This window comes from Sinohyriopsis cumingii, chromosome 18 (genome assembly GCF_028554795.1).
Source record: "Sinohyriopsis cumingii isolate HCF-2022 chromosome 18, ASM2855479v2, whole genome shotgun sequence".
NCBI classification, from domain to species: domain Eukaryota; kingdom Metazoa; phylum Mollusca; class Bivalvia; order Unionida; family Unionidae; genus Sinohyriopsis; species Sinohyriopsis cumingii.
This window is the reverse complement of record NC_142978.1, coordinates 33,048,877-33,063,533: the sequence shown is the minus strand read 5'-3', so window position 1 is coordinate 33,063,533 and position 14,657 is coordinate 33,048,877. Positions and strand designations below refer to the sequence as shown.

At 38.9% G+C, this 14,657-nt stretch overlaps 1 protein-coding gene across 3 annotated transcripts in view; it reads left to right on the top strand.

Moving 5' to 3' along the window:
* The first annotated feature begins 7,027 nt into the window (after positions 1-7,027).
* Positions 7,028-14,657, top strand: part of LOC149776341 (peroxisomal bifunctional enzyme-like) — a 57,014-nt gene continuing 49,384 nt past the window's right edge. Inside the window, exons 1-3 of one of the 3 annotated variants that reach the window (XM_089942856.1) lie at positions 7,142-7,277; positions 10,935-11,077; positions 14,015-14,156. In XM_089942856.1, coding sequence (XP_089798982.1) covers positions 7,207-7,277; positions 10,935-11,077; positions 14,015-14,156 — 356 coding nt within the window. In that variant the 5' untranslated portion in view covers positions 7,142-7,206. The other 2 variants (XM_089942857.1, XM_089942858.1) reach the window with 2 other exon arrangements.

Here is a 14,657-nt window from a genome sequence, read left to right as displayed (position 1 = left end):
ACAGGATGAAATCTTTAAAGTGACAGCTCGTGAACAGAACAAGATTATATGTTTACGCACACACCAGATCATATGTCGACCCATGGAAAAAGCCTATCAAATCGCGTACCAGAAGAGTTCGGCTTCCCAACCACTTCACTTTACCGTAAGGTCACGTCGATAATGGCCACCATATGAAAAAAGAAAACGTCTAAGACCGATAGCTCATTGTAACTACCAACGTCAATCGAGAATGATGAATCCTTCCGAACGTAAGACTCAAGTCCAACGAGAAACTTAGGTGTGATGCTATGCCTCACGATCACATTACCAATGCAGTATCACATCTTTGTTGTTTATGTACTAACGACATGACAAACTACGTACAACCTGTACAACTTCCAGACCACAAGACTTTACCTTATGAACATGCTGATATCACCCATTATAAAAAGGGATGACTTCCAAGAACGACACTTCTTTGCGAGGACAAGCGACGAGAAAGATGAATCACTCTACGCAGATGAAAAAAGAGAAGGAACAGACATCACTGACATCTTTCACCACCATACCGTCACAGCAAAGTGCGTCCAAGAAGGGAAAGGATTCAACAGACCTAAAGGAGTATTTTAGCATCCAAATGAAACAGACAGCCACTTCGAGAAATTTTAGGACGAAAACTTACACCTACACTTTGAAATTTAAAGACTTCATATCTGACATTCCACCCGAGGTAGTAACAGGTTTTATTACGGACCTACCTGACTCACTTTTAGAGGAACTCAAACGTCAGGGCCAAGTCAAATATCGAGGTCGTTTGAGCCTGTCTGTGTATCACGATAGCTTAAACTCGCCTATAGGTCTTGGGTTTAGCACACTGGCGGAATTAACTTCTTCCAAACTTTTCGGGGCTATTGAAGACGTGCAGACGATGAGAGAAAATTTAACATCACCGATGGAAATTTGATCATTCGTATAGCATACGTTGTACCTCCGTGGGAAGAAGACGATGACTGCACTACTCCGAGTTTCCTCTGACCCTTGCCACCCCATTTTTGGTAGTTAGACATGTATGTTGGGGTGTAGGGTCCGCGTCCATTCCCTATCGAAAACTTGGAATTCGCCAACACCATTTGGTGTCGGCATGGAGTAGCCGCTTACTAGCCGGCCCAGCAAACTTGATCGACCTCTCATCAAAATATACCTTCATGAAATCGATTGGTATATGATTTATTTTCACAGAATTTGCGATCATAGCATTCGTTAAGTCTTTCATCCGCTGACAGACGAGATTAAAGTACATCGTTGCTGAAATTTTACCTGGATCTGGCCAGTTGCATTCCTAGTCACGTGACTACACAACTCTCGCAACCTACATGTCAATGACATCAGAGGACATACAGTCACGTGATATCAACAATACACTATTTCTGGTGCTTCTGTAGGAAAACAAATCGAACATGGAAAACAAATCGAACATATAAATGAAAGTCACATAATTTTCTTTATAGAAAAATGAAGAAAAAAAACCCAATAAACTTCTCAAAATATTGATTGTGAAAACATCGACCGAAAATCTGTAAATATCCCTGGCCGACTCGTACCAAAGACTTACAAAAATGGTACTAAAAGCTGCCTCACTTGGAGCTCAGCATTAAAAGGTTAGTGTTAGGACTGGTCGGCCTTGTGTCAGGATAATGTGAATGGGTGGGACATCATGCTACATGTTTATGGCATGATGCTCCAGTGCTAGACATCACTATAAACTGCCACACTGCAGACATCGTAGCGATATGACTGATTTTTTGTTAAAGTTACGTTAAAAATCCTAATCACACACACACACACTCAGTGTGGTCGTCACGTGACACGAACAAAAATATCGCTGACACGTGCTCGGTACCTCTTGAAAAAGGTTTTCTCCACCATGCTGCGATACCGACAGGTTTCTGGTCGTTGTTTTCAGGATAAATATGTTGTGAATTAAGTGTGCATTATATTTATTTACAAACGTTAATTGACTTCTATATAATATGTCCAGATTCTATGTACAACAACTTTGGAAATTTGTTTATTGTTGATATCACATGACGATATGACCTCTGATGTCATCGACATGTAGGTTGCGAGATTGTATAGTCATGTGACCCGGAATGCAAGTGGCCAGATCCAGGTCAAATTTCAGCAACGACGTGTTTTTGTCTCGTCTGTCAGCGGATTAACAAATCATATTCCTATCGATTTCATGGAGGTATATCTCGATGAAAGGCCGTTCAAGTTTGCTGGGCCGGCTAGTAAACGGCTACCCCATGCCGACGCCAAAAGGTGTCGGCGAATTCCAAGTTTTCGATAGGGAATGGACTCTGACCCTACACCCCAACATAAATGTCCATCTATCAAAAATGAGGTGGCATTGGTCAGATGAAACTCAGACTATGACTGCACTTGATCTGCTTACTGATAAGTGTACCTAGCACGATGTACATAACAGCAGATTTACGAATGAAAGGGAGTACGTGATGGGAAACATATACGCTAGGAAACAAGTGGTAGCTGCCCAGATTTGAAACAACGTGTGTGACGGATATAGAGAGAAATATGAACACTTTGTCCTATTTGATTATGTGTTACTTGCTTTGTTTGAGCTTTTTCTTATAAATAAACATTTAATGTAAATTCTTTTTATATGAAGTGATTTTTAAAAAGGCGTGAACTTTAATTTTAAGAAGTAGTTTACTAGAACCAAGAACTAAATAACTTGTAAATAGGTTTATTTCATGTCCAGATGTCACCCATTTTCACTTCCCCAGGTGACATTCCCATGTTAAATTCCCATTGTCCCTATACATGCCCGCCCATGTTAAGTTCACATAGACCCCATAGTACCGGGACACCTTTTTGACTGGGACTCCCAATGACCATATACAACCTCAAGGTTTTGCCCCATGTTAAATTTCCCATAGACCATAAACAGCCCCACAACCTTTTTGACTGCAGTTCCAAGATCCTAAACAGCCCCCATATACTACTTTTGTGCTCCGACACAGTTGCAAATAGTCTGTCAAATGCCAAACATGCTTTGGCAATGCTGGCATTGGTTTCATCATCGATGTGTATTGTACGTAACAGTGACTTAGTCTTCGCCTGTAGTCATCTCAGATTGAACAGCGTGTCATCAGTCCGATATCTGATGTCGATCCCAGTGTTATAGTCACAGAAGTTATCGGTAAGCACGACGGACCTGATGAAGGTTGAGGCCATGGAAGTCTTGTGTGACCCTATTCGTGACAGGGAACGGTTCAGTTTACTCATCGCCATCCACAACACTATCAAGCACACCGTCATGGAATTGCCGAACCATCTTGATGAATTTCTCTATGCTGTTAGAGTAGCCAAATTTTCCCATCCTCTTCCAAGCACCACCAGTGCTGACTGTGTCAAGGGTTTTTGTTGCGTCCATGAATGTTGTGTACATGTTGGGTTTCTATTCCTGACATTTCTTCTAGAGCTGACGAGCTGGAAACACAGTGTCTATGGTCCCTCGTCCTTTCCTGAAGCCAAACTTATTCTCAGGCTGGAGCCATTGATCGACGTGATGCACAGGACGATTCAACAGAAATAAGACAAGAATTTTGACAGCTATTGATAGCATGGTGACTGCATGTTTCCTTTCCGCTTTTACAAGTAGACGATAAATGCATCCTTATAAGCCTGGGGTATTGATGATTGGAAAACTTCAGTCAGTTACCTTGCCTTATGCGAGCCGTCGGCTTTGTAGACCTCTGCTGGTAGCACATCTCTTAAATGTGCTTTTCCATTTGACAGCAGGTAGATTGCTTTCATTCAGAGTTTCGGTGAGCTCTGGACCATCAGCAAGTGATATGTTTATTTCCACTTGGGGCAGTCGATAAGCTGATTGAGGATGTGGCTGAAGTGTACCGTCCATCTCTGGAGTATCTATTCTTCGTGAGTGAGCATGTGGTGCTGTCAGCAGTCAGTATAGGAGTTCCTGATGCATTTGGCCCTTAGATTGTTTTTAAAGCATACATTAGTTCTTTATATCATTCCTTTCTGTGTAGGACTGAATCGCATATGCCATATGCCTTATTGTTCAGCCAGAAGTTTTGCAATTCTCCTAGTTTGCATTGAACTGTCACGTTGATGTTGTTGAATGCTGCCTACTTTAATGATAAATTGCTGTCTTCTAGATAAACCTTATGTAGTAGATGTTTCTTATTCAGAAGTCTCAATATGACAGCATCGTTCTCACCAAACCAATTTTGATGTTTATGTGTGGTAAGACCGAGTGTTTTGGATGCAGTTCAGTACACAGTCTCTGTAGTATGCCCTTTTAACCTCGACATTCTCGAGGTTTGTACCGATTATATCCAACTGGCTAAACAGTTCATCAACAAAAGCCTGTTTCACTTTCTCCTGTTTTCATTTTGGCAACAATTAGGTTTTTGGGCAGTTTTTGCCTTGTAGCCGTCCGCTTCGCTCAGTTTGGATATTAAACTAGGAGACTATGAGCCTTCATGCAATCGCACATCCTGCCTGTCCTTTCTCCTGTTTGTGACGTAATCACTAAGATGCCAGTGGTTTGGTTTCTGTGAGTATGAGAGTGGCCGATTAGACTGTGCTCTGAACTGTCTTTGACGCACTTGACTGGTCGAAGATCGCCTTCCCTCCTTAAGTTGGTCGTAGAAGATCAGATTTTCTGACATCGCTATTATGATATCGTGGTGACATGACCTACCCATTTTTCAACTTTGATTTCATCAATACAATGTGGATTTTTGGAATGCCTGCTCGTGTGAGACCCTCAATAACCGAGACCATATCCTGCCATCTAAGCCTTCTTAGTTTCCTCAGACAGCCCACGTGAAAATAGTTCAGCTTCTTTAACGGCTTTCAAGTTTCGCAAACATACCACAAATATGTTTGTAGTCTGCCAAAGCCACGATTACGTTAGCAATATTGACGTTGGTTTCATCATCGATGTGGAATGCATGTGACAGTGTGCTGATGATAAAGGTAAACGTATTCATTACCTCGAGGGCTTGGTCATTTACTGTGATGGTAGGCTCTATGTAAAACTTTCCTTGTGCAGGTCGGTGCATCACCTCTGCCTTAATGAATCTTATTGTGGGACCGAAAATGCCACCAGCTGAAGAGAAATGGTCAATACTGTGCTCTATGTCAGATTTAAATTTAGCATTCAGGAACAGTTATTATCAAATAGGGGATCAAGAACAGACACTTCATGTGACTTCTTCTTCGCTTGTAGTTTTTTTTCTGATTGAACAGCTTTCCGTCAGTCCAGTATCGGATGTCAATCTCACTGTCATATTACGGAAGGAATCAGCAAGTTTGGCAAAGAACATTATACTAATGAGGGTTGGGGCATCAGTCTTGCTTGACTCTATTGGTGGCTGGGAATAGTTCAGATTACTCATCGCCATCCACAACACGAGCAAGCATGCATTATGGAACTGCCGAACCATCGTTAGGAAATTATCTGAGCAACCAATATTTCCCATGATCTTCCAAAGGCCTTTCCTGAAGCCACACTGACTCTCAGGCCAGAGCTCTTGATCGATGTGGTGCACAAGACGATACGGCAAAATTCAGGCAAGGTCTTTGACGGATACTGACAGCATGTTGATGCCGCGTTGATTGTAGCAGGGTTGTCTGTTGTCCTTCCGCTTGTAAGGCAATGACTACCGGCTGGCGAATCCTGAGGGAAAGAAAGTGGCGGACAGGGCACCATTTACTTTACAAATATTCCGATTCAGTGTGCTCTGGCTGCAGAGCTTGATTGAGCAGAACGCAAACAGTAGACAGTTTCTTCATGTCTGCGCAATGGAGCTTTTAGGTGGAGCGCAGTCTGCGCAAACTGGTCCCCCTCTCCCCTTTAAGCCTGGTGTTCATCTGACATGGCCTAGCAAGCCAGGACGGGGACAGCGATGTCCACAGGCTCTATGTTTTATATCGGATTTTCCCACTCATAGGCAGATACCAAACATGGCTAAAGAGATCAGCCTTCCCTGCTATTTCGAACCGTAGCTGGTCGGTCACAGCCGCAAGTTACTAACAGATATGGTGCGCCCTGGTCCCGACCACTTGGCCGTTGATCTAGAGACCTTCCACCCTAGCCGGTGACTTTCCTGTAGAAGTTCATACGCCTAGTGATGCAGTGTTAACACCACCCCCTCAACGTCGTTTGTCCTGCCAGGTGAATCGGTGTACTGGACTATGCCGGGAATTGTTCCTTCTTGGAGGCAGACGGGAGAGATTTGGGAGACGGATTTGGACCAGTGCGTCCGTCCTCTCAGAGAGTGTAGCTGCCAGACAACAAAGGTACTCCCTCTATCCAGAGCCCCCTGTACTCCTGTCAACAATTAGAACACCCGGATTAGGCATATGTTATTGCGTACGACCATGACAGTAAATTTACATTCACCCTGCTAGATACTCTTTTATCTAGGAAACGTCTGTCTTGTCCTCTGACAATCCCGGTACAGTTGTATTCCATAAATTGATCATTTCATGTAGGTCTTACAATTTAGCCAGATACTAAGGGCCCACACAAACGAAATTCATATTTATCTTTATCAATCGTTTCAAAGCTTTGCAATTTATATCTCGACCTAAAATTTCACACCAAAATTCTCAATAAAGTCACACACATCGAAAACACGCAAGGCTTTTGTTTGAGAATAGTATTTTTTTTTTCTCAGGAATACATATATAATAATAACAGACTTTGATCAAGGAGATTTGTTTCCTACTGGTGCCCTCTCCTACTTCTACTAAAAATTACCAGACTATCTGGTTTCCGATTTGATTAAAATCAGATCTCGCCGTCCTACGCGTGTAATAGTGGAAATCTGATTTGAATCGGATTGTCTGGTTTCCTGCTCTGTATTTTCATAGTCTGGTTCCATCTTTTTCACACTGCTTTTCAAAATAGTATACAGTTTCGTATCTGGTCAATTCCACAGCATTCAAATATCAGCTGGTCAAACGTACATAATAATGTGCCTATATATATATATTTCCTAATAATATATGCTAAATAGTCAAATAAAAAGTCAGAACAAAAACTCACAGTGCGAAGCTACGGCCTAATTGTTAAACGAAAGTAGGTCAAAATGTAGGTTTGTGGAAAGGTCCGAAGTCTAAGTTTTGTTAAACTGATGCATTTTTTTTATAGCTTCAGTATCAATGGCGGACTACAGTCGGAATGGAGAGACAGCAGTTATTACTCTGAATAACCCTCCTGTCAATTCATTAAGGTTATAAGATGAAATTATATGGAGTATGCCAAGTTGCAAAAACGTTCAAGATCATAGGGGCTCGTTACAAAGAAAATCAAGGGATGGGTAGTCCTACATGTAAGACATAGCACATGTTGATTTTGTAAATAAATAAATGTCAGCGTCAGGTCTTACATGTAGGACTAGGGATGGGGGTTCTAACCTGTAATAAGTGTTATATTATTACAGGTTAGAACCCCCATCCCTTAATTTTCTTTGTAACGAGCCTCTGTGTTCAAGATAGATTCATTGTTGAATTTGAGTTGAACCACAGATGTCCAGTGTCTGACGTTTTATCAATAAGGAAATCTCTGACATGAAATCACCTTATCGGTAATATAAATGAATGTTCATTTATATTACCAATAAGGTGATTTCATGTTGTCAGAAATTTTGCCGTACCTTACTGATAAAACGCCAGATTCCTTTAGTTGAACTCAACGTGCACATCATACTTCCAACCTAGTACTAATATTAGTACCCTTACTCCAACCTCAACCACAACAAATCAAGTTGAGGCTACGACATTGTAGCTAACTTCCAACTGCTTTGATGGCCTAAGTGGCTAAAGCGTGCGCCTAGAATGCGGAAGGTCGCGGGTTGCAACCCCGCCGAATAATACTGAAGATTTACTTTTTTAAAATGGTACCAGCAGCTGCATTGTTTGCTGCTCAGTATTAAGTGTTTAGTGATAGGACTGGTCGACCTGTGTTAGGAATAATGTGGACTAGGTGGGAGATGATGCTACACGTCTGCGCCTAGTCCTACATTGTAAAACGTATCACATGCTGTTTTCGTTTTGCAATGCATCTTGCAGTGCACTATAAACTGCCACACTGCAGATACCGTAGCAAAATGTCTGAACAAATTTGAAAACCATGTTAAAAATCCGAATCACAAATGCACGTCATACTGCTGAACTTTCAAGTTCCATAGTGTTGAGGGGGGGACTAAAAAAGCATGTTTGTGATTCCAAAGGAGATCAATGCGCATCATACACAAATAAGCTGTTCTGTAATTTAGAAAAATTTGTCGACTTTAGTAGAAAAAAAAAAACTGAAAATTCAAACTCCATTTTTTACACAAAGTTGCAAAATTAAAAAGAGGGAAATGATTAATTGATATACCAATTTATCAATATCCTCACATCGATAAAAGGGGCAAAAATTCAATACAAAATGATACTTTTGTATAAGTTACTTTAATCTTTTGCAGTCATGAATAATTATTGTCATTTGCCTTTTTATTCTTTATATTGATAATTCATCTGTAGCATGCACTTGCACTTATTTATGCTGGTAACAAATAAAAACTGTTGAAAACACACCTACAAATTAGCAAACACAAAGTGACTAAACTTGGATTAAAATCCCCTACCCCGCTTCAAGCTTATTATTTTATCCCACCAGAATGCTCAGCTCGTACTGTTAACAAATATCAACATATAGAAGACATTCAAGATTTGTTCACCATGTATGATTTAAGTACTTTACCGATTATTTAATAAACACTTTATTGATCATTTAATAACCACTTACACAAAGTTTCACCATTGCTTATCATTTTTTCTATTTGAATATGAGGGCAACACTTCTGGTGTGCCATGCAGTGAAATATGTTACATTCAATTCTGACTGAAGGATTTTGTTTGTTCAAGTCCTCAGTATAACAATAACCACCAATCAGAACTAACTTGTTCACTACACAACACAAGTATTGAAATCCGAGCTTGATCTAAATACAAAGCAACAATGCAGATGTGGAGCACTGCATATACTCACTTATAAGAAGAGCCCAACTGCAAACTGCACAGACCCAGATCTACTGTCATATAATGCACTGGCAGATTAGGGTCTTTGCAGTTTGCATGGAGTGATCAGTAGAAAAACAGACTCTGATCTGCAGATGCATTATGCTACAGCAGATCAATATCTATGTTTGCAGTTAGACTCAACTTATAAGCGAGTATATACGGTATATAATTTTATTGGAACATGATTGTTACATGCATGATTGTTTGTATAATAATATGATTTGTTTGGTATGTTATGTACCTGTGAAGTTGTAGCGAAATAAAAAGTAAAAATTATTACTTACAAAATACAACTTATACTGAGACAAATTATAATTATTTTAAGATTATGTAGGTTGGATTGTTGTAAATGCACAGTTTACTTATTGATACCTGTGATATATGTTCTAGGCACAGTCTTTTAGGTGTGGCAAAGTATTCTGTGAGATTTGAGTATTTTCCCAGGGACATGTACACACGTGATTTTCAGACAGATGGGTTTTTTAAAGATAGATTTTTTTTCATGTGCGTTGTTTGACCAGGGCAGAAAGCAGTTGTACAAACTGCATTTCAGCGGTGGACATTTTGCACTCATGCATTAGCTAGTTTGAGTTCATCTGATGCTGGACTGATACATGTTGGTTATTAAAACATTACTGATGTTCAGTGTGTTCCAGTTTATAGTACATGGGTTAAACATGTCATTTTTTGTTCAAAAGTCCGTACACATAATCGTTAGTCATGAGCTGCTCCAAATCCAATATTTCTAAGGAAGAACCATCCACCATTAAATTTGTTACTGTACAGTTGCTCTCTGCTGCATTCAGTGATGACAGAATTTATTTAATAAAAATGTGTCTTATTTATGTACATTGCCAGGATGCATCAGTAAAGACCAGGGGACTTGGGTCATTTAACTGTTGCATCTTCACTAGCCAAGGTTCCAATAACCGATAACCCTATCTACACCTTGGCATATTGAGCAGATATTTTTGAGCTTCGAGTCTGTGAATTTCGGTGGCACTGCATCCAATCAAAATTAAATTGTTCAAATTTGAACACTGTTCCAACAGAATCGAGACAAGGGGAGCACACAGTTTGAATGGACTGATAAATATGCCATTTTCGAGTGTTGGTCCATGTTTGCACAAATACCTTTCACTCAAATATACCTGTAATGGCTTTCTTCTGGTACAGAGTCATAGTTTCGATGTTAAACTTACAAAGTAATTTTTTTTTAAAGTTCATTGCATCCACTATTTTGGTGGCTGTACAATGCACCACACTGTTGGTTAGTTGGCAATATATACTAAAGGAGGCAACACATGAAATCCAATAGATGTCACTAAGACAAAGCACCAATATAGCTGTTTGATCTGCCAAGGTGTAGATTGGGTTTAACTTATCAGAACCTTGGCTAGCAAAGATGTAGGGATAGAGGATAGTGTATTAAACAAGTGTGGCAGGCATTAATGTTAATATTCATGACTTTAACAAAAAGTCACCTAGGATGCTATTATTTTGATTCTCTTGAGCGACAGAGTGCCCAGATAAAATGCATAATTAATATTTCATTAAATATGAGAGTTTTGAGTGCCCAGTAGTTATCATGATAGATTTGCAACTTATGAAGTACAGGTTTAATGTAATCAATCAATCAATCAATCAATCAGTTATCCACCATGTATGAGGACTATCAAATAATGGAATTTGATTTTACTTAAAGAGAAAGCAGACTTCATAAATATTCTCAAATGATATTAGTTGTTACCAGTTGATTGAGTTTGAAATTGTAGTAAGAAGCATGTTTATTTACATGTTAATAATGAATTTATACATTGCAGCTCTGCAGTTCGTAGTGGATTAGCAAGTGCAGTTCAGAGGGCATTAGATGATCGTGCCATAAAATGCATTGTCATTTGTGGCAGTGGAAACACTTTCTCAGCTGGCGCCGATATCAAGGAGTTTACTAGCACAGAAATAAGAGGTTCTGGGAATTTAATTTTTATTTAATTTAATTTAATGATACGGTAAATTTTGAGGCACTGTACATTATCTACTCTAAGATGAATGCCCACTTCAACTGATGTCTAAAATGGGACAGATATTGTCCCCTTTATGGAGGTAGGATAGTTTATGTATTAGACTCCAGTCAAAATGCTGGAGATCTTGTCTCCATGATGGGAGTTCTGGAGGGTAGGATGACCATAAATGATAGAGACACCAAAAGTGAATGCTGGGCATCTTGTTTCCATGATGGGAGTTCTGGAGGGTAGGATGACCATAAATGATAGAGACTCCAAAAGCAAATGCTGGACATCTTGTCTCCATGATGGGAGTTCTGGAGGGTAGGATGACCATAAATGATAGAGACTCCAAAAGCAAATGCAGGACATCTTGTTGTAATGACAGGAATGCTGGATGTTAGGATGACAATTAATGATTGAGACAACAGCAGCAAATGCTGAAGAGCTTGTCCCTGCGATAATCAACATGTCTACCAGAAATTATGCAGCTGAGAAACACAACTATGTTGTGTTATTGATGATTGAGCTAAATGTTTTTGTATTTGAAAAAGTTTTTGACACTGTCCCTGAATTGTTAAAGGATCAGCTGTTTCATTATTGAATTGCAGGCATAGACTCTTTATTATGCTTCCAGAAACAACATGTGGTGGTAAATAGTTCTAAATTAGCTTGGTCCAAAGTAGCTTTGGGAGTACTGCAAGATACAGTACTTGGTACTTGGACCAGTGCTCTTTTCCTTGCACTCGATGATTTCTTGATTGAAACTGAGTCAGAAATTTGCTTCTTAGCAAATGACTGTATGCTACACAGCCTCTTAGCAAATGACTTTATGCTACACAGCCTCTTAGCAAATGACTTTATGCTACACAGCCTCTTAGCAAATGACTGTATGCTACACAGCCTCTTAGCAAATGACTGTATGCTACACAGCCTTTTAGCAAATGACTGTATGCTACACAGCAATCAAATTCAAGCAGGATACTAGTATATCACAAAATAAGTGGGCACAAAAATGGGGAATGCAGTTCCAACCCCCAAAAATGCACCATATTAATCAAAATTACAAAAAGCATGAAAGATATGCCACAATGATAAAACAAGTATTTCATATTCATTGGAAAATACTACTTTAGACAACCTCAAATAAAATATTTACGGTTACAATCACTGTTGATCTGAAAAGGAAGCTCCAAATCAGACTTATTCATTAAACCAGTTGAACTTGGCCCTTTTAAGATAACCTGTCATCTTGCCCAGAAACTGAAAGAATTAGCCTGCAAGGGATTAATTTGACCTATTTTAGAATATCCTTATATGGTTTGTGACCCACAGTCGTACGTTTTAGAAGATGAAATTGAAAAAATCCAGAAGCATGCATCCAGGTTTGTTACTTCGGATTATGATTATACACCAGGAAGTATGAACTCAATATTGAATAACTTGTCTTGAAAATGTAGACTGGATGTGTGTGTGTGTACATATATATATATATATATATATATATATATATATCAGTGCTACAAATAATTCACATATCCAGACATCTTGCTCCCCTCCAAGTTTAGATTGGGCCTGTCCTGTATTCAAAGTGAGATGCATGCTGGGCTTGTTGAAACAAATCTAATTTGCCTGAAGAAACCTTGAGTGTGTCATACTAAAAATACAATTTTGTACTCCCAACCCCATGACACGGTCATGTTTCGAGAAAAATATTTTTCACTATCTTCAAAAATACCCCCCCCCCAACACTACTTTCATTATGTGCCCGTTACATGTAGCATGCATAAACAGTAAACAGTCATGATTGGAGCTGATGTAAAACTATCCCTTGGGCAGTTTAAATAGCAGCAATTACAGGTGAAATGGCCAGGTATAAATCACCATTTCACCTATTACTTAATTGGTTGACAGTAGCTAGTGAGATGCGCTTGAAGGCTTCAGCAGGTGAGTCCATTGTGCTAATTTACATAGGATCATGAAATGGAACAACCCATTTTAGGTAAATCAGAGATGCTCGAGGTGTGTACAGGGCCAAAAGTTATTGCATAATATTGCCTTAAATGTGATTTTTTAAGCCACATGTATTATATTTTTGACAAGTTTGTGAACAGCGGTAATGTTACTTTGAAGTCAGATTTTACTGCATATATAGAATGCAAAGCATGATCATTTCATTTGTCGGAATAGTGTTCAGGTGTACTTCATTTCTGAAGCCAATTTATTAAGCAGTTAGCTATCAGCAAAGCATAACAAAAATAAGTTCAGAACTTTTGGGTTATGGATTTTACTTTGTGAAGCACACCAGCCAAAATAAAGATAAGGGGTGGGGGTGGAGCTATTAATTCTTTACACATACTGCAAACAACACATTGACATATGTCAACCATCCAGTCCCTGGTGAGTGTAGGGATGAATACTAATGACACTTGCATTACCTTCAAGCCATTTTGAACCCTATTCAATTTATATTTAAATTGTAGCTATTGCATCATTGTGTGACAATATTAAAAATTGGAAATTTTAGGCACATGGAAATTGGAGTCTGGGCTTGTGGAATTTCAGTCAGGGCTTGTGAGTCTATTTAAGTCACCAGCCCTGGGCCAGTCTATCTATATATATCTATATATATATCTATATATTTATATATATATATATATATATATATATATATATATATATATATATATATATATATATATATATATATATATAGTTTTAGATGGCAGTTATTAATGAAACACATAATTATAATTGGGATTAACTTTGGAAATAAGTCTTTTCATTTCCAGTTTTGTAAAATGCAGCATTGGAAATTAAAATCCCTCACCCCTCAATAACATTTTGGATTAATCTCATTTGGATCCACGGTTAAAGTTTTGAGAATATTTGTGTTTCAGGTACAACTTCAATAGTTGATGCTGGTAACATCATAGAGAACAGCAGGAAGCCAGTAGTGGCAGCCATAACTGGCACTGCCTTGGGAGGTGGGCTGGAAGTTGCCTTGTTTTGTCACTATAGAATAGGGCATTCATCATGCAGGTAGGAATCTGGTCTCTGTTTCGTTAGGTTCATGCAGAAAATGTACTCAGCTTTGTGCATTAAGTAAGCCTAGAGAGGAATGCACAGCAGTAATATGATTGCTTTGGCTAAAAAATCCTGGGTTTCAATCCTTGTCTGGCACATGCGAGTGTACAAACGAATATGTACCCATCTAATGTTGTGGGTTTTTTTTTTATAGGTTCTCCAGTTTGCAGCATCTGAGAGACCAAACAGTGTCTGAATTTATTAAGAATATTAACATTCAGTGAAATCTGTCACTTAAGGACACTGGTGACCAAAAATATTGTTCTTTATATGCAGGTAAATTTTATTTCAGGTTTAACAAAACATTGAACCATTATAAGCAGATATCTTTTTTTACAAAAGCACCTGCTACACAGAACATTGGTACTACTTTTTATATGATCATTGGCAAAATATTAAAAAATTTGATGCTTTTTTTATACCTACAGCCCGAACATTTTGTATTGGTTGTAGTTG